Source organism: Leucoraja erinacea, chromosome 28 (assembly GCF_028641065.1).
Source record: "Leucoraja erinacea ecotype New England chromosome 28, Leri_hhj_1, whole genome shotgun sequence".
Lineage (NCBI taxonomy): Eukaryota > Metazoa > Chordata > Chondrichthyes > Rajiformes > Rajidae > Leucoraja > Leucoraja erinaceus.
The window spans coordinates 10,068,351-10,088,849 of record NC_073404.1 but is presented as its reverse complement, the minus strand read 5'-3'; the positions used below and the strand labels follow the sequence as shown (position 1 = coordinate 10,088,849).

General features: G+C 41.0%; 1 protein-coding gene across 6 annotated transcripts in view; it reads right to left on the bottom strand.

Moving 5' to 3' along the window:
- The window catches only part of vmp1 (vacuole membrane protein 1), a 127,498-nt gene that overhangs the window by 60,522 nt on the left and 46,477 nt on the right, over nucleotides 1-20,499 (bottom strand). For all 6 annotated transcript variants that reach the window (XM_055657683.1, XM_055657687.1, XM_055657688.1 and 3 more), the window contains exon 6: nucleotides 8,306-8,470. In XM_055657683.1, coding sequence (XP_055513658.1) covers nucleotides 8,306-8,470 — 165 coding nt within the window. The remainder of the gene's footprint in view (nucleotides 1-8,305; nucleotides 8,471-20,499) is intronic.

The window sequence follows — 20,499 nt, the reverse complement described above, 5'->3', positions numbered from 1 at the left end:
AGAAGTTCATTTTCTTCACACATTCCAAAAACGTTGTAGGTTTGTAGGTTAAATGGCATGGTATAAATTGTCCCTAGTGTAGTATAGTGTTAATGTGCGGGGATCACTGGTCTGTGCACACTCAATGGGCTAAAGGGCCTGTTTCTGCGCTGTATCTCTAAACTGAAAACGAAGTCCATAACAAATGCGAATTGACACAATATCACTTATTAATTATTATGAGCTAAATTACTAAAACTATTGCATTCGCAACAGTTTCTTTTTCGCAAAAATGTATTTATAAGAAATTTATAGGTTCAACATAAGTTCAATTATTTACGGCTAATGCTGTATTTTTCTTATATTGGGTTTTTGCATATTAGTTGATTACATTTTAATAGCATGTACATTTAAACACGCTTATAGATTAGTTAGTGTGTCCTTTATATATTGTCCCAGCACAAAATGCGTTGCTGTATCATACTGCTTGGACTAAGTCCAAAGCAAGTTAGGGGACTGAAGTAATTATGGGCTCTGGGCCAAGCCATTGAGGGCAGTGGAAAGGGGACTGGTGATCACATGGATTGGCTTGTAAATTCTCCTTTCTTGAGCAGAGGGTTTCTACTTTAAGCAACTGTACCTTGAAGGTAATGGAAATTAGCAGAGACTTGGGTACAAACCTGACCCAAATTAAAACCCACTGTAGTGAAATTGATCCACTCTAATGTTAAGATCTAAAGAAAGACAGTAGGGCCTGATCAGATATATCCGAGGACATTGTGGGACACTAGAGAGGAAATTGCGAGGGGCCCTGGTTGACATTTACGAGTCTTCCTTAAATACCATTTATGACTAGATGTGATCAGACAAGTGTTTAGTTCTGATCCATTGGTTGTAAGATTTTTTACCTGTCCATTGCATGCTATTTATGTTATTCAAGTTCAAGTTCAAATTTATTGTCATGTGTCCCCGATAGGACAATGAAATTCTTGCTTTGCTTCAGCACACATAACATAATAGGCATTTACTACAAAACACATGAATAAATAAACTGATAAAGTGCAAATAACAAATAATGGGTTATTAATGTTCAGAGTTTGGCCGAGCCAGGTTTAATAGCCTGATGGCTGTGGGGAAGTAGCTATTCCTGAACCTGGTTATTGCAGTCTTCAGGCTCCTGTACCTTCTACCTGAAGGTAGCAGGGAGATGAATGTGTGGCCAGGATGGTGTGGGTCTTTGATGATAATGCCAGCCTTTTTGAGGCAGCGACTTCGATAAATCCCCTCGATGGAAGGAAGGTCAGAGCCGATGATGGACTGGGCAGTGTTTACTACTTTTTGTAGTCTCTTCCTCTCCAGGGCGCTCAAGTTGCCGAATTTGGCATACAAATAGTCCTTCATCGTAGCTTCACTATATTGGCACACCATATTTTTAGTTAAGTCTAGTACTGCTCTTGGCCAGCCCTTTTGCACTCCTCATTGAAGCAAGGCCGTTTTCCCCGCATTATAGGAATGATAAAGTGTAACATTTCCCACTGGGAAATGCCTGGGAACACAAAAGGCCGAATGCTTTGCAGTGCATTCAGAAAGTATTCAGATCCCTTCACTTTTTCCACATTTTGTTACATCACAGCCTTATTCTAAAATGGATTTCACATCACTTAGTGTCTTATTTCAAAGCAGCAAATAAGACAACCTACAGCAAGCCTTCAGCTCATCTTTCAATAAATGTGTGTAGACTAGAGACATCAGTGAAAGAAACCATCAGAACAAACTTCCATAAATGCTTCAGGACAGAACACTGTTAAAAGACAGCAAGCCAATAGAATGCAAAATCAAATTTCTGAACACTGTTTAATTAACAAGCCACACCATCCCAAGAAGGAATGGCCAGTTACTAAACAGCTCAGGTGGATGACACAACATAGATTTCTGCCAACAGCTGAGGACAAAGATTTTGACATATATATTACAGAAAACTGAGATTTGATCCAACTGACTCATTGAAGAGATTTATTGTTTTTGGACGGAAAATCTATAATATTATTTTGCAACATATAAAAGCATTAGAACTTTCTTATTGCAGCACTCAGAGGGGGAGCATTGCTGGTGCTTAGAACAATAGTTTCTCAAATGTTACAGGCATCATGTCCCCAGCAAAGCTTTGTGTGAAATGCACTTCCTTGAATGCATCATAGCAACCCCAAGTTCCCAGTGATTTTTACATTTGATCATTCCAATCTGAAGAGGTAATTCTAGTTTAAACTGTTGAGAAGACTTTAAAGAACAATGAAGTTAATACTTCATTTATCTATCCATCTATCAATACATAACTAAAATTCTGATCTTGTTATCTTCTGGTTTGGCGGTCTTTCTATTTGTGCAAAAACAGTCCGCGCTAGCGCTGCGATATTTTGCTAGTTTACTCACCGTTCTCCTGCACTGCGATTGCACCAAGTTTCGTTCCGATCGGTTGAATGTCGGAAAAGTCAGCGAGGTTTAAAAATCTTAAAAAGCACGTTGCGCAGATCGATCTCTTCTCCTGCCTACCAGCGCCGCGCGGATTAGTCTCTTCCCCTGTCACACCCCGGGACGGTCCGCCCGTTCCTGCCTCATCGCGTCTTTACTGGCCGGCGGAGGTTTCCAACCAGACTTTGAGGGACCCGAAGCAGCCCCCCCTCTCTCCATAGCTCTTCCCTGTCTTTCTCCGAGCTCACTCCCCCCACCCCCACACACACCCCCTCCTCCTCACCCCCCCCCCCTCCCCCACAACCCCCCCCACACCCCTCCCCCACACACACCCCCACCCACAACCCTCTCGCCCATATACACACCTCCCCCCCACCCCACACACCCCGCCACACCCCCTCCTCCCCCACACCCCCGTCTCCCCCCCCCCCCCCACACCTCCCCGTCCACACACAACCCTCCTCCCCTCCCACCCCACCCCGCCACACACCCCACTTTCCCCCTCCCCCTCCCAGACATGAAGAGGAAGGGGAGGGAGTGCTCGGGGATGAGGGGAAATGAGCCGCGCCTGCGCAGTTAGGGGCTATGGGTGAGTGGTGGAATATTCCGTTGGGGGATTGGGTTGCGTTGGGGGACCAGGCCTCCCGTGTGACTGGGACCCATTGGGTTCCACTTAATCTTGTTTAAAATAAAATTAAAATCCAGTATTTTTCTGGACAGTACTTGCAATTGGAATTACACCAAACAAAAAGGCATAAAGGGCCAAACGTTTGGCTCCTCTTCCGTTTCACTTTACAAGTATGTACTGGTGCTAAAAGGAAGGGTTGCAGGCTGCTGTCAGAGCTTTTTAGTAGAGAAGGAAATAAGAATAGATGTTAAGGAGGCTGCTCAAAGAATATTCGGAAAGTACATTTGTCAATTAGTGAAAATCATGCTGTGGCTTGTGTGACGATCAGAAGCACATGAACAGCAAATACCAAAGGCTTCCTAACTGGCCTTTGAAGTAAAAACAGCAGTGGTACAACAAGAAATGTAGTTAAGGCCCCCCCCTGAGGATGAAGCTGCAATGGTTGAAAGAGTAGCTGCTGATAATGGAGATTATATCTACATTTGTCTAGCATTTTCTTGTTCAATCACATTGTTAAACACCCACAGACTGGTGGCAAAAAAAGTTACAATACTGCACAAGTGTAATGAAAAGTGTGTTCAATCTTGGCGATCAAACATGCCAGAAGCATGAAGATTCTCAACGAGAAATTTCTCAGCCCACTTACATTTAACTTTGAGTGAGTCAAGAGATAGAAAATACAATTCAGAGCTAAAAGGAATTAAAAAACTCCGCAAAATTCCTAGAATACCCGCTCAAATAGAATCCAGTACCAGACATCTAATTTAAGAACCATAGACTTGAATGTCCCGACTTGAAAGGACTGACAATGTTAACTAGCCTTCCTAATGTACACAGAGGTTGTTTCTTCTGAAGCTAAGGGCCATGGTTTCAGGATTTATGAGATGACAACAACCTCTTCAAGAGGCAAAAATCTCTGGGACTTTTAATCCCAGAGAGTCACGAATAGTCAACGCATAATTAACAGTGAGATTAGCGACAATCTCAGTGGGACTGGCAGCATCTCTGGAGAGAAGGAATGGGTGACATTACAGGTCGAGACCCATCTTCAGACTGAATGTCAGGGGAGAGACAGAGAGATGTGGAAGGGTAAAGTGTGAAAACACAGATCAAATGGGGAAATGTGCACGGAAAATGTAGAATGGTTCATTTTTAGCTGAGGGGAAGGTGACAACGGGGCATGCAATCAATAAAATTTAATCAGGAGGACAGTGAGTATAGTCAGAGAATTAGGATGTGGGAGGGACAGAGAGAGAGGGTAGGCATGGGTTACTTGAAGTTAGGGAAATCAATATTAATACCGCTGGGTTGTGAGCTGCCCAAATGAAAGAGAAGGTGCTGTTCCTCCAATTTGCGCTGGGCCTCACTCTGACAGTGGAGGCGGGCTAGGACAGAAAGGTCAGTATTAGAATGGAAGGAGAGTTAAAGTATTTAACAACCGGGAGATTACGTAGGCCAAGGCGGACTGAGCGAAGGTGTTCAGCGAAACGATCGCCCAGTCCACTCTTGGTGGTCTCACCGATATTTTTGGAGTCCACACCTGGAACAACGGATACAGTAGATGAGGTTGGAGGAGGTACAAGTGAACCGCTGCCTAACTTGAGAGGACTGTCAGGATCTTTGGACGGAATCGAGGTAGAAGGTATAGTGGCAGGTGGTGCTTCTCCTGTGGTTGCATGGGAAGGTACCTGGGGAGGGGCTTGTTTGGGTGGGAAGAGATGGGATAACCAGGGAGTTGCGGAGGGACCCTATGCCTTGTGTCTGTGTGGAAAGCGGTGGAGATGGGAAGGTGGCTAGTGGTGGGATCCCGTTGGAGGTGGCAGAGGATTATGTGCTGTATGTAACAGCTGATTGGGTTAAAGGTGAGGATTAGGGGGATTCCGTCTGTTGCGACTGGGGGGGAGGGGAGCAAGAACAGAGATGCTGGATACCGAGGAGACCCATGTGAGGGCCTCATCTATGATAGAAGAGGGGAATTCCAGTTCCCTAAAGAATGAGGGCATTTCAGATGGCCTGGTATGGAACATCTCATTTTGGGCGCAGATGGAAAAATTGGGAGGAGGGGGATAGAGTCTTTGCAGGAGGCAAGTTGGGAAGAAGTGTAGTCTGGATAGCTGTGGGATTCAGTAGATTATAATAGATGTCAGTTGATGGTCTATCTCCCGTGAAGGAGATGGTGAGATCAAGAAACGGAAGGGAGATGTTCCAACTGAATTTGAGCGCAGAATGGAAATTAGTAGTGAAGTTAATGAAGTCCATGAGTTCTGCATGGGTGCAGGAGGTAGCCCCGATGCAGTCATCAATGTAGCGAATATAGAGTTCAGGGATAAGACCAGTGTATGCCTGGAACACGGATTGCTTGACAGACTCCACAAGAGGCAGCTATGCCTTGGATTTATGAGGAGATGAAGAAGTTGTTAAGTGTAATGACCAGCTCTGCTCGGCGGAGGCGAGTATCGATAGATGGAAATTGGCTGGTTCCGCGGTCGAGGAATCAATAAGAGGGCTTTAAGGCCGTCCTGGTGGGGTGTGAAGGTGTAGAATAACTGAACATCCATAGTAAAGACGAGGGAGTGGGGACCTGGAAAACGGAAGTCATTGAAGAGATGAAGGCCGTGTGAGATGTCTTGGACATAGGTCAGGATAGGATTGGACCTGGGGGCATAGGATGGAGATGAGGTATGAGGAAATGAATTCAGTGGGACAGGTGCAGGCAGAAACAATGGGTCTACCAGGGCAGTTCTGTTTATGGATTTTGGAGAGAAGGTAAGACTGGGCCTTATGAGGCTGGGGAACGATATGGTTGGAGGCAATTGGGAGTGTCTGTTTGCAGTTAAGAGGATAGCTAGCAGGTGGTAAGTTTTCACAAATTAGATGACAAGAGTAAGATGGCAACATGCTCCTATTAGGAGGAAGGGAAAAGCTGTCAAGTTTAGGGAACTATAGTTCACAAGAGATGTTGAAGCTCTGGTCAGGAAAAAGGAAACATACTTAAAATTTAAACAATAGACCATAGGTGCAGGAATAGGCCATTCGGCCTTTCGAGCCATTCAATGTGATCATGGCTGATCATCTCCAATCAGTACCCCGTTCCTGCCTTCTCCCCATATCCCCTGACTGCTATCTTTAAGAGCCCTATCTAGCTCTCTCTTGAAAGTATTCAGAGAACCGGCCTCCACTGAGGCAGAGAATTCCACAGACTCACAACTCTCTGTGAGAAAAAGTGTTTCCTCATCTCCGTTCTAAATGGCTTACCCCTTATTCTTAAACAGTGGCCCCTGGTTCTGGACTCCCCCAACATCGGGAACACGTTTCCTGCGTCTAGCGTGTCCAAACCCTTAATAATCTTATATTTTTCCATAAGATCTGCTCTCTTCCTTCTAAACTCCAGAGTATACAAGCCCAGCTTCTCCATTCTCTCATCATATGACAGTCCCGCCATCCCAGGAATTAACCTTGCAAACCTACGCTGCACTCCCTCAATAGCAATAATGCCCTTCCTCAAATCTGCACATAATACTCCAGGTGTGGTCTCACTAGGCCCTATACAACTGCAAAAGGATCTCTTTGCTCTATATTCAACTCCTCTTGTTATGAAGGCCAACATGCCATTCGCTTTCTTCACTGCCTGCTGTACCTGCATGCTTACTTTCATTGACTGATGAACAAGGATCCCCAGATCCCGTTGTACTTCCCCTTTTCCCAACTTGACACCATTCAGATAACAATCTGCCTTCCTATTTTTGCTACCAAAGTGGATAACCTCACATTTATTCACATTAAACTGCATCTGCCATGCATCTGCCCACTCACCCAACCTATCCAAGTCACCCTGCATTCTCATAGCATCCTCCTCACAGTTCACACTGTCACCCAGCTTTGTGTCATCTGCAAATTTGCTAATGTTACTTTGAATCCCTTCATCTAAATCATTGATGTGTATTTTAAATAGCTGCGGTCCCAGCACCGAGCCTTGCGGTACCACACTAGTCACTGCCTGCCATTCTGAATGGGACCCGTTAATCCCTACTCTTAGTTTCCCGTCTGCCAAACAATTTTCTATCCAGGTTCACACTCTACCCCCCAATACCATGTGCCCTAATTTTGCCCACTAATCTCCTATGTGGGACCTTATCAAATGCTTATCAATAGACAGTCAAATCAAGCAAATCCCACTGTACCAGTACACCCAAACAGTCAATTGAAAGGGCAAAAAGAGATCATTAAATATTTATCTTGGTTGAATCAATCATAGAATCATCCATGGGTTAGTTGGTACGTGGATAGGACAGGTTTGGAGGGATGTGGACAAGTGGGACTAGTATAGCTGGGACATTGTTGGCCGGTGTGGGCAAGTTGGGCTGAAGAGCCTGTTTTCACACTGTATCACTCTATGACGCTCTATTCTCCTGCAAATCAGAAAACTGCTGGATTAAAATGGACTTCTAAAACTAGATATTATTCTTTAGGCCAACAATTCAGTGCAGAATTCTAGCTTTTTCAAATTTCATGGTAGCTTACATCTGGACATTACTAAACATCTAACATCTGAATACTGTACATACCAAGAGAACAAAAAAGAGGATTGATTGTTTCATTATGGATGGAGGTTGGGTATTATAACTCTGGAGGGACAATAATAAAAGGAATTGCAGTGAAGAGACTTGATTCCCGTACCATCTATTGTTTTCAAACAACTGAAAGCACATCCTGATAAATGTGTGATTTATAGGGGAAATTAATTGGACGCAGAGAAAATAGTCCAAGCAACAAAATATTGGTACAATGCTGCTCCCTCTGGCTGGCTCTCATGTTCGGCCTTCTGTAAATCTGAAACCATCCTAAGCACTGTTGGCTACATCCAAGTTCCATTAACCCATTTCTGATTAACTATATTCACTTCAAGACCAATAATAATTATATTTTTTTAAATTCCGATCCAATTATACTGGGGTTACCACCTTATACTTTCTCCTTCAGTCCTGCACATCTTCCAACAGTAGCCAGGCTTAAAACGGCAACAACTTTCAACCTCTGGAATTCGCTCCCTAATTATCTCCATCTGTTTTGAGATGCTTTTTATAATCCGTATCTGCCTGAAAATCACTGAGTGGTCCAGTTAAGTTTTGTTTGATAACTCTCCTGTCAAATGATGCGATGCTTCATTGCATTAAATGTTCTGCACAAATATATGTTTATAAGTTGTTATAAAATGACAGGGAGACTTACCCACATGCAAGCCTCCAGCCTGACTTTGGAGATAATGGCCCATAGAGAGATGGTCTCTTTCAATTTCTCATCAGGGCAGATGATTTTATCTGGATAGGGAGGTTCCGGGAAATTCACAGAGTTACATTCATATGCAGCCAAAGTCACTGAAGCAATGTGTGGTCCCTGCAGACAAAGCATAAGGAATAAAATGTTGTGAATTACTAACAGACTAAATTAAAAAAAAAACTGCAAACCTTCACCAATTTTCTTTCAATTAATAATTAGATCTTGGGACGTGCCGAAATCCAAGCATGTAATGAACTTAAAATATAAACACTTGCACAGAAATATTCAAATCAGACTATAATTTTGTTTTAGTTTCCTTAAATACCTGCGCATTTCATCCTGCAGAACAATAGTTGACTAATTGTTTTCTATTCAGCATGATGTACTCTATGTTTATAAATTAGATGCAATAATAGCCTTCTATGGCACTACTAGTTGCAGCTTTTTAAAAATCCTTTAAATTGTAATACTAAAAAAAAATTAAAGAGGTCTTTTTTTTTGGGGGGGGGGGGGGGGGGGGTAAGAGAGAGATGGAAGAAACAATAAACTTGTCATTCAATACCTCAATAGAACTTTTCAATGTCCCCGAACAATGAAATTTTACGCTCACATGCAGTGGCACAGTGGTACAGCTGGTATGCTGATTGACCCCAGATAATTGAATTCACGAGGCAGCCACTCTACTAGCTTCCAACACCATACCAAGGATTTCTCAGTGAATTACTTTGCAATGCATTGAATAGATGCTGACCGACTACGTCAGCATTCCCTGCAAACATTGCCACATGCAGATATAAATACAACTAAAATCTAACTCTGATTTTGGTTGTTCATGCAGGCCAGCAACTCTGCCTTGGCTCAAAAAATAAAAAGATGGGCTGCCAAAATAAAGTGACCTCTTGCCAGTAACTTCCAAAAATGTAAGCTGTTGCTTGGAGCCCGGATGGCAAAAGCTAAGGCAGGCTCTTACTTCAGCCACATTATGAGGAACGTGAATTAATCACATGCGTCCTACTTCCTCAGATACAAGAGGAGGAATGATTGTTTTGTTTAAAAAAATCTATTGTCATCTTTATGTCTGGAGGTGGACAATTTATTTTAGACTTTAGAGATACAGCATGGAAACAGATCCTTTGGCCCACTGAGTCCGCGCCGACCAGTGATATCCCCACACAGTAACACTATCCTACAAACGAGGGACAACGTACAGAAGCCAATCAACCTACAAACTTGAACGTCTTTAAAGTGTGGGAGGAAGCCAGAGCACTCGTGAGAAACCTCAATTACAGGGAGAACGTACAAGCTCCGTACAGACAACACCCATAGTCAGGATCGAACTCTGGTCCCTGATGCTTCAAGACAGCAACTCTACCACTGTGCCACCCCAGTTACTATATTGGACCTTCTCCAAAACCTCAAAAAGGTTTTACTCTTACACTTGAAGTATGAGGCAGCTTTGTTCAAAGACTTTCTTTTCTACAGCATTCTACATTTACAATACAATACAATACGGTTTATTTGTCACATTGCACATAAGTGCAAGTGAAATGAATATTTCAGCAGCGGTACAATTATAAAGAACACACACAAAAACACAATAAAAATTTAACATAAACATCCACCACAGCATTCATCACTGTGGTGGAAGGCACACAATTTGGCCAGTCCTCCTCCATTTTCCCCCGTGGTCGGGACCTCAACCCTCCGCAGCCGTTGCTGCGGGTGTCCAGATGGTAAAAGGACACGGTACAAGTCCAGGTAAGTCCAGAGTCGGCTCTTCCCCACCGGAGACCGCGGCTTAATTTTCGATGCAAGGTTTGGAATTAACTTGTTTCTAGGATATTTTAAAAATGTTTTGGTTCTTGTGCATTCTTGTTGCTGATCATAAAAATTATCTACCAAGAAGAGCTTTCAACAATGCATGGAACAGGACCAGTGGTCAACCACATTGACTGCCTGCTATGAATTTTCTTCAGATTAGCTCTGACTTCTCAATTCAACAAGCCATACTTTTTTCCCCCCCAACTTTGGGTGGAAAAAAACTAACCACTGTTTACATTTTAAATCTGTTAGATAATTTATTGGCAATTTTTAAACAGAAATGTTTTTCTTCAAATGCAATCCCCAAGCACTCACTGCTGTTATAGTTCTGTCTGGAACAAGTCTAGAATTTATACATGACAAGTTGATTCAATGGAAGTGTAATTAAACCAGAATTGCAGTTTAGGAGAATGATTAATCATTTAAAGAAGCAGTACATGCAAAGGGGAATCATAACGTCTTTACACTACATTGTCTTATTTTTACAGACTATAAAGTTCCAACAAATGCAGTGTCAAATTTATCGAGTTGAATGATGGTCTTCTAATATAACTTCCCACAAAACCAGAAAAGTGGTTCCTATTCAAAGAAAAATAACAAATATCAACGTCTCAAAATCTTTGGTAGGATAATTGCCTCCCTGTCGCCGATTTCAAGCCGCAACTCAACACTGTGTGAACACACATTTGAGCACTGGGAACATGTTGGATAGTCAGCTGTCTGTCTTAAATTTTAAGCCAAAGGCCGGATTCTGATGTTTCTGATGTACAATGACCTCAGAAATGTTTCTGACAAGAAAACAAAATCCTGATAATTATGATACCACAGTTTATAATATTGTCTAGTTTATAAAATCTTTCCTTGACAAGTTCATTAGATAAGAAACTGGGAAAGAAATAGGCCATTCAATACTTTGAAGGAGTATTTATCATTCGTTATCTCCCATTATACCAGCATATCCTTTTATTTATTGATATACAAACCAGATGTGATCTACTTGCCTCAAATATCTTGTGGTGGAGTCCTATATTCTCATCAATCACTGGCTAAACAATATTCTCCCAAATACTTAATTGGTTTTATTAATGGCAATCGTATAAGCATAATCTCACATTTTGGATTCCACACATGAAGAATCTTTGTATGCCTGCCTTTCAACCAAACTCACTAAGATGGATGTTGGAGGCCAATGATGATCATTATGCTTGGCTTTATATCCCTGAGTTTTAAGGAGATATACAGATGGTAGATGATTTGCTTATCGATCAAAATTTTAAGAAGGAAGGAGAAAGAAAGAACCACAACCTGTTAACCTAACATTAGTTCTAGAAAAAGGATGAGCAGAATTGGAATGGATTCATTTAATGATATCGAAATTAAGTTTGACCAACCAAAGAGAATTCTTTGAGGATGTGATCGATAGAATAGTTAAGGAGAAATACCGAATGTGGTGTATTTTCAGAAGGCTTTTGATAGAACAGGCTGGTCAACAAAGTTAAAGCATATGTAATGGGTCTTGCCTTGAATTAGGAATTCATTAACAGACAGGTTAATGAATCAGGTTTTCTCAGGATAGCAAGCTGTGACCAGCAGGACATTGCAGGAATCAGACCTTGGACCCCAGGTTTTCAAAATCTATATTAATAATTTATCTGAAAGTATCAAATATTTCCAAATATACTCAAGACATTTAAAAAAAGGTCGGTGCACAATACAGAACACGTGGTAATGGCAATTGACTGGGGCATGTTGATGTTCAAAGGGACCCATATGTCCTTCTACAAAGATCACTCAAAGCAAATGGGGAGGTTAGCAAGTAATTAGGAAGTCAAGTAATATGTTGGCCTTTATTAGAAACATAGAAACATATAAATGTAATTAAAAGTGCATATGAGGTAGTGGAATAAAGATGTCTTCCTGAAATTATATAGGATCTTGATGAGACTGAACTTTGGCCACCTTATCTGGAAAAAGATACATAATTGCCATGGAGGGAACATTGTTTAGTTGCAGTACTAAACAAATCAAGAGTCAGTGAGGCCGAAGCAAAGTCCGCTCTATGATCTTTGGTCCGAAGCCAATGTAACCTGATCAGCACCTTAACCTCAATCATTTCTTCAAAGAATCAAAATGAAAAGATCCAGAATACCACATAAAATAGTTGCAAAGCAAGCTCAAGCCCATTATTCCCTCGGCATAAATGAAATACCCGCAGAAAGCTACCAATCTAATTGTTAACAGACGGGCAATCATACTTTTAAATTTCCTCTGGAAACAGTTAGATCAACCAAAAAAAAGACATTATAAACAAAATAAACCACATGTTTTGTGGTTTACCGTTAAATCATTGGCATGAGCTTGACTCGATTCACAACATACTCAAGGTTTAACTACAGTGCCCTCCATAATGTTTGGGACAAAGACCCATCATTTATTTATTTTCCTCTGTACTCCACAATTTGAGATTTGTAATAGAAAAATTCACATGTGGTTAAAGTGCACATTGTCAGATTTTATTAAAGGGTATTTTTATACATTTTGGTTTCTAGCTCTCCCTCAGCCCTTGGGCTCCTCCTCCTCCGTTTTCCTGTCTTCTCCCTTCTCCTCCCCCCCCTCCATCAGTCTGAAGAAGGGTTTCGGCCCGAAATGTTGCCTATTTCCTTCTCTCCATAGATGCTGCTGCACCATAATGTTTGGGACACAGCAATGTCATGTAAATGAAAGTAGTCATGTTTAGTATTTTGTAGCATATCCTTTGCATGCAATAACTGCTTGAAGTCTGTGATTCATGGACATCACCAGTTGCTGGGTGTCTTCTCTGGTGATGCTCTGCCAGGCCTGTATTGCAACCATCTTTAGCTTATGCTTGTTTTGGGGGCTAGTCCCCTTCAGTTTTCTCTTCAGCACATAAAAGGCATGCTCAATTGGGATCAGATCAGGTGATTGACTTGGCCACTCAAGAATTGACCATTTTTAGCTTTGAAAAACTCCTTTGTTGTTTTAGCAGTACGTTTGGGAACATTGTCTTGCTGTAGAATGAAATGGCAGCCAATGAGTTTTGAGGCATTTGTTTGAACTTGAGCAGATAAGATGTGTCTATACACTTCAGCATTCATTATGCTACTACCACCAGCTGTTATATCATCAATGGAGATAAGTGAGCCAGTACCTTCAGCAGCCATACATGCCCAGGTCATAACACCCCCACCACCGTGTCTCACAGATGAGGTGGTATGCTTTGGATCTTGGGCAGTTCATTTCTCTCTTCCATACTTTGCTCGTGCCATCATTCTGATATAAGTTAATCTTCATCTCCTCTGTTCACAAGATCTTTTTCCAGAACTGTGGTCGCTCATTTAAGTACTTATTGGCAAACTGTTACCTGGCCATCCAATTTTTACAGCTAACCATCTTGCAGTTTAGCCTCTGTATTTCTGTTCATGAAGTCTTCTGTGGACAGTGGCCATTGACAAATCCACACCTGACTCCTGAAGAGTGTTTCTGATCTGTCGGACAGGTGCTTGGGGATTTTTCTTTATTATAGAGAGAATTCTTCTGTCATCAGCTGTGGAGGTCTTCCTTGGCCTACCAGTCCCTTTGCGATTAGTAAGCTCACCAGTGCTCTCTTTCTTCTTAATTATCTTCCAAACAGTTGATTTTGGTAAGCCTTAGGTTTGGCTGATGTCTCTAACAGTTTTATTCTTGTTTCTCAGTCTCATAATGGTTTATTTGACTTTAATTGGCACAACTTTGGTCCTCATGTTGATAAACAGCAATAAAAGGTTCTAAATGTGATGGAAAGACTGGAGGAAAGACTAGGTGCTGAGAGCTCTCTTATACCTGCATGAAGGAGACAATTAAACACACCTGAGCAATTACAAACACCTGTGAAGCCATGTGCGCCAAACATTAGGATGCCCTGAAATGGGGGGGGGGTGAAATGTCTCAACACAGCTGTCATTTCTACATGGTGAAACCAAAATGTATAAAAATACCCTTTAATAAAATCTGACACTGTGCACTTTAACCACATGTGATTTTTTTCTATTACAAATCTCAAATTGTGGCATATAGAGGCAAATAAATAAATGATGGGTCTTTGTACCAAACATTATGGAGGGCACTGTATATGCCTATCCTGCAGTTTGACCTAAACTATTGAGAGGTTTTTCATTTTCTTGGGAAATCTAGATGTTTGGACATCAAGTATTTCTAAAGTCGAGGTTGGAAGTTTGATTGGGTGAGGTGGTGGGAGGGGGAAAGGAGGACGATAAAGACAAAAATAAATGAGAAAATCAGAGTCAATGTTTCCAGTTGCTGATCTAGGGAGTTTTTTTTAAAACCACATCTATTGTCTGCACCTCTCATCACCTTTTGTCCCAGCCAGAACAAGAATTCCTCTCATCCAGTATTTCTTCTCATCTTCACCTTCCACCTCATCAGCTTCCTCTTAATGGATAATCCCCCATAATTTCCATCATCTCCAATTGAGAAAAGATTGCAACACCAGTCACATCTTCCATTTCCCTTTCAATTTCTGAAGAGACTGTTCCTCCTCAACTCCCTAGTCTGCTCTTCCATCACCAACCTTTCTCCTTCTCACTGCACTTCCTCATACACAACGGGAGGTGCAAACATATCCTTTCACCTCATCCCACCATTCAGGGGCCCCTATAAACCATCTTTCAAGGTGAAGGAATCGTTTATTGGCATTTCTAATTTAGCGTCGTCGATTCGATGTTGACAATAGGTTAAAAAAAAATAAAAATAGAATGCGTTCTTTTTGCAGCAAATTTGCAAGATGTTTCTGATGCTCCAGCCGCTTGCCAGTTTAATTCTCCATCCCACTCGCTCTGTGAATTCCATCTTTGCCTTCCCATGTTTTATATCTTTGGAACTGGGTAAGTGATCATCTAGGGCCATTCAAGACCATAGCACATAATGCCAAATTCAACAAATTCAGAGAATCATTTCCTCATAGATATTACAGTTATCGATTCATTCATTGATTTATTTTTTTTGGCCTTTAACTTCCAGTTTTCAACAATATTTGACAATTTTGTATCCAACACAAATGGGATCCCATTTCAACTTAAAACATTTTTTCTTTTTTCCCCAGTTCTGGTGAAAGATCACGGACCTAAAATGTTAACTTCTTACTCTCTGCACATGTTACCTGCCTACAGAATATTTCTGTGTTCTCTCTCTTTTGCCAAATGGGATTCTACATTCTACTTTTCTTCGACACAAATGTTCTCACCTACACACCATGTCCTCTACCTGTGGGGTGGAAATTAATACTGTTCCCAATTACCCTATGAAACTACAGATAGTTTGTTTCCCTCCTCATTGGTGAAGAGTAAACCAGGTGAAAATGTTATACAAACTTTTGAGTTTTAGCATCTACAATGGGCAGATGGATTAAGAAAGGCTCAACAGTTTCTACCATGACTGCCTCAAACAAGCTAGGTAGCACAAGAAACAACAACAGATTAGTTGGAGTGTGCGCGGTTCTGTCAACATACATCCCTTTAGCAATTGTTTGTAGGAAGGAACTGCAGATGCTGGTTTAAATTGAAGATAGACACAAGCTGGAGTAACTCAGCCAGTCAACATAGCTGGAGAAAAGGAACAGGTCTCAGAGATGCTGCCTGACACACTGAGTTACTCCAGTTTTGTGTCTATCTTCCCTTTTGCCATTCATGTTTATGGCAATTGGCAACATTCAGATTGAAAATGCTGTATTCCCAAGAACATTCAGAATAGTATAATAGCTACCGCGTTCCCACCTGTTCGATGCCCATGGGGGCTCAACTGCAAAGGGCAGGGGAGAAGAGATCGGAAGACTATAGGCATTGCCACAGACGACGGGAAGATAGCCTCCAAGAAATTGGAACCTCTGGAAACTGATTCTGGTCAGAGGAGGTGGGTAGGAGTAGGGGAAAATTAGGTACTGGAAAGTGGAAAGAAACAGTAAGCTTAGCTGGCTGAAAAGCAGCCCAGAGAAAACAAAAGTCAGGAAACATGGCACCTTCCCGTCCCACTGAGTGACCTGCAGCAACTACAACAGACCCTGCCAGACCTTAGTCGAGCTTCTGAGATAGACAAATGGTCAACGTGGAGTTGACAAGCCACAAACTATTATCATACAGAGGGCTGTCAGAGAGAGGTAATTTAATATATCAGAGCCAATCAAATATTAATGAACATACCAAAAATGTTACAGATTCTAAACCCATGAAAAAGCATTTAAAAGTTAATTTGATAAGGAGATATATTTTGATAGAGGGTGTCCAACACAAGTTCACTGTACTGATTCCCGAGATTGTAGATTTATTGTACAAGATGCAGTCAGGCTGCCTGTGCTTCCAAGTTTAGAAGAATGAAATGTGATGCAATTCAAAGATACCAAATTCTTATAGATAGACACAAAATGCTGGAGTAACTCAGCGGGACAGGCAGCATCTCTGGAGAGAAGAAATGGGTGACGTTTCGGACAAGACCCTTCTACCAAATTCTTATAGCTTGGCTGGGAAAATGTTTCTCCAGTCTGGGAGACACTCAAATTAAGTAAATGCCCATTCAATTTAGAGAAGAATTTCTTCAACCAGAAGGCAGGAATCTTTAGAATTTTCTTGGCAAGAGATGTGGAGGCCCAATATGAAGAGATAGTGCAGGTAAGTGATGCTGAGATTAAATATCATACAAATCCAATTGAAAGGTGGAGAAGGCATGAGGCACCAGGTTATTCTTGCTTTTATTTCATATTTTCTATCTTTAGTCAAGCAACTAATGATGCATGCTGAAAACTGACGTGGACAATTGTGCAACTCCCCAGAATAGTGCCTCAAAACTGACATTTCAAACAAAACTGAGTTTTCACACAGAAACAGTCACTAACCTAGATGCAGAAATTGGCCCCGATCAGAAAATTTCATATCCCTTATCAGAGACATCAGTATTATTTGCCACATGCTGGGAATGTGTTCAGATTGGTAGCTCTTACAGGCACTACATGTTACAAAGCAGTTCTCAAGATAGATTCAGAAGTCTTTCAACTGCCATCTCAATTTACAAGTTTTATAAAAGACAAAGGCCATAACTTGTTCTGCTGCATTTTGTAGCAGGCTCTCTGCCGACATACTATGATTCATTCAGTACTTATTCCTGTGGTCAACAAACCCACACAGCTGCAGACAGCAATACCTACGGAAAACAAAGATTAAGCTGACTAGTGAGATGAAGAACTAGGACCACAATTATAGACAATATCTCAGAATTTCTCATTCATGCGTCTAATGTTTTTGGTCTTAAGTTCATAACTATGATGTTTTTTTTAAAGGAACAGTGCACCTGGTGTAATGCTAAAATAAGAACCTAGACAAATTAAGTGTACATCTGGGTTTCACAATTTAGGCAAGTCATAATTGGTTGTTTGTTAAACTTTAAATCTACTTTTCCATTCAATTCAGTGCTACAGAACCTCGTGTATTAGAGTGGTTAGCTCAAATGTCAAATCATATATTGAAAGATGGAGGAAAGGAAAAATTGGATTGAAAGCAAGGGAAAAAGTGGAAAACTTTAAAAAAAAAAAAGAAATTGACAAAAAAAGATCCAAACAAGGTACCGTACTTGTAATGGACACTGTGTCGACACCAGACACGGTTATCACCACCACTTAGAAATCATTCTCAGTCAGAGAAGTAAACACGTCATTTCATAAGAATACTAACCAGAATGAATTTCCAAGGAAGGGTGCAGTAAAATGACATGACTTCAGTGAAACTGGCTGGGATTCCAGGAATCATGTTTTTTTAAAAAGGCTACTTGCAATATATTTGAGGAAAGCTTAAAAGAAACAAAGAAGTAGGCTGGTTGAGTGGTTATGAGTTCTAATAGAGGATGTTTCAACAGTTGGTGGGAAAAAGAGCAAATAAACCAAAGGCCAGTCTGGTCACTGACTACAAAACAAGGACATAGAGCTACATCTGCATTACACATTTCTTAAGAACTCCACAATCATGTGGTAAACATTCCAGAAGTTAATACTTAAGGTATTAATATGTAGAATACAGATTCTCCTCGAGTACTTTGCATTAAAGGAGAATCTATATTAATTAAAAGATTTAATATTAAGGGCAAGGAAATGACAAAATACATTTTTAATTTTATTCACTTTTGGGGATATACAATGCACTCCATAATGTTTGGGACAAAGACCCGTCATTTATTTATTTGCCTCTGTACTCCACAATTTGAGATTTGTAATCGAAAAAAATCACATGTGGCAATAGTGAAATACAGCCAAAAAATCCTACCATATCAAGCCTAGCCAGAGGAGAGCTATTCAACCTTCAGATTTTAATAAAGGCCATTTTGGTTTCACCATGTAGAAATTACAGCAGTGTTTATACATAGACCCGCCATTTCAGGGCACCATAATGTTTGGGACATAGCAATGTCATGTAAATTAAAGTTGTTATATATAGTGTTTTGTTGCATATCCTTTGCATGCAATGACTGCTTGAAGTCAGCGATTCATGGACATCACCAGTTGCTGGGTGTCTTCTCAGGTGATGTTCTACCAGGCCTGTATTGCAGCCATCTTTAACTTATGCTTGTTTTGGGAGCTAATCCCCTTCAGTTTTCTCTTCAGCATATAAAAGGCATGTTCAATTGGGTTCAGATGGGGTGATTGACTTGGCCACTCAAGAATTGACCATTTTTTAGCTGTAAAACTCCTTTGTTGCTTCAGTAGTATTTCTGGGATCATTGGCTTGCTGGAGAATGAACCACCAATCAATGTTTTGAGGCATTTGTTTGAACTTGAAGTATCTATACACTTCAGAATTCATTATTCTACTACCATCAGCAGTTGTATCATCAATGACGATAAGTGAGCCAGTACCTTCAGCAGCCATACATGCCCAGGCCATAAAACCTCAACACCGTGTTTCACAGATGAGGTGGTATGCTTTGATTCTTGGTCAGTTCCTTCTCTCTGTCCACAAGACCTCTTTCCAGAACTGCGGTTGCTCTTTTAAGTACTTCTTGGCAAACTGCAGTTCCAGGATTGACAATCAAGGGAGAAAAGCCTTTTGTTTTCAAACTTGGCAAAGGTCCTGCAAATTATGGTGTTTCTACGTTTCTACGCATGCAGAAATGAACAACACAGTTTTGAGTCCCAACAGAATTGAATGTGTTATCATGAATAAATATCTCTACCATTGATCTTATGTGTTGAACCATGCAGCTGAATATATTTGGGCTTAGGACAACATCAAGGAGCTCCAGCACCACTGTTCCACCGCATGGATGATTGATCTCTGACCATCTTACTTTATGCAGAGTATGACTCCCATTATTTGAGCAATATCCCAATGATAAGCATTGATTTTACATTTACAGGGCACCTCAATGCCTTGCTTTGACATTCCATCTTGATATAATGGAAAGTGACAGTCACCTCACCTCATAAAGTCACTTATTTGATCGATGTTCGACCAAGGTCTGGAGGAAACTCCTGATTAAACTAAATATCAAACAGCTTGCAATTATATTTCCATTATATTATCGTTTTTTTTTTTTTTTAAATCTGCACATTTTCTATCCTTCTAACTTCCGTGAAAATCATTGGCAGAAAGCCAGTCCCCAGTCACAAAATATCATGTGACATTTAATGATGAAACAGTACACAAGTATCAGTGAAAACTATCCCACCAGCATTTTTCAGTTCCGTCTGCAGAACCAATCCTCACTGCTCAATTTCCAGCAAACCTGTGGAACATAACTTGCTATAAACAGTTCTCATTTTATGTAGGGTTCTGCAGGTTTTTACAGTGTTCCAAGCTTTGGAACTCCTGTTCCAAGCTATTATTTACACGATTTACAAAGGACAACCAGCCTGGCATGTTTTGGTGTGGGGGCTCTCACAAAGTTAGCAACTTCTCTGCAAAAATTACAGGTTGAGCCACAAGTAGCCTGTGAACTATCATGGGACTACACCCTACTTGCCCGTAGCATAAGGATTTAACTTTTATGAAGGAATGGAGTCGTTAATTCTGAGCACTTGACTAAAGGGAAACTTTGATCTAATTGTGGAGCAAACACAGAGCGAGATTGTTGCTGGTGTGTCATCAAAATACCACTGAGCATGTGTTGGTAAAATTTGAAAAATAGTGCGTGGAAGTGTAATGTTTGAAGATAGTTTACTTCCTTGGTTACTACATGGTAATAAATGTTTGTTAAACAAAAACCAGGAAGTAGCTTTACCTGTGTTCAAGGAGTGTACTGAGGGCATTTCGATTTAAATTACAACATGGAGC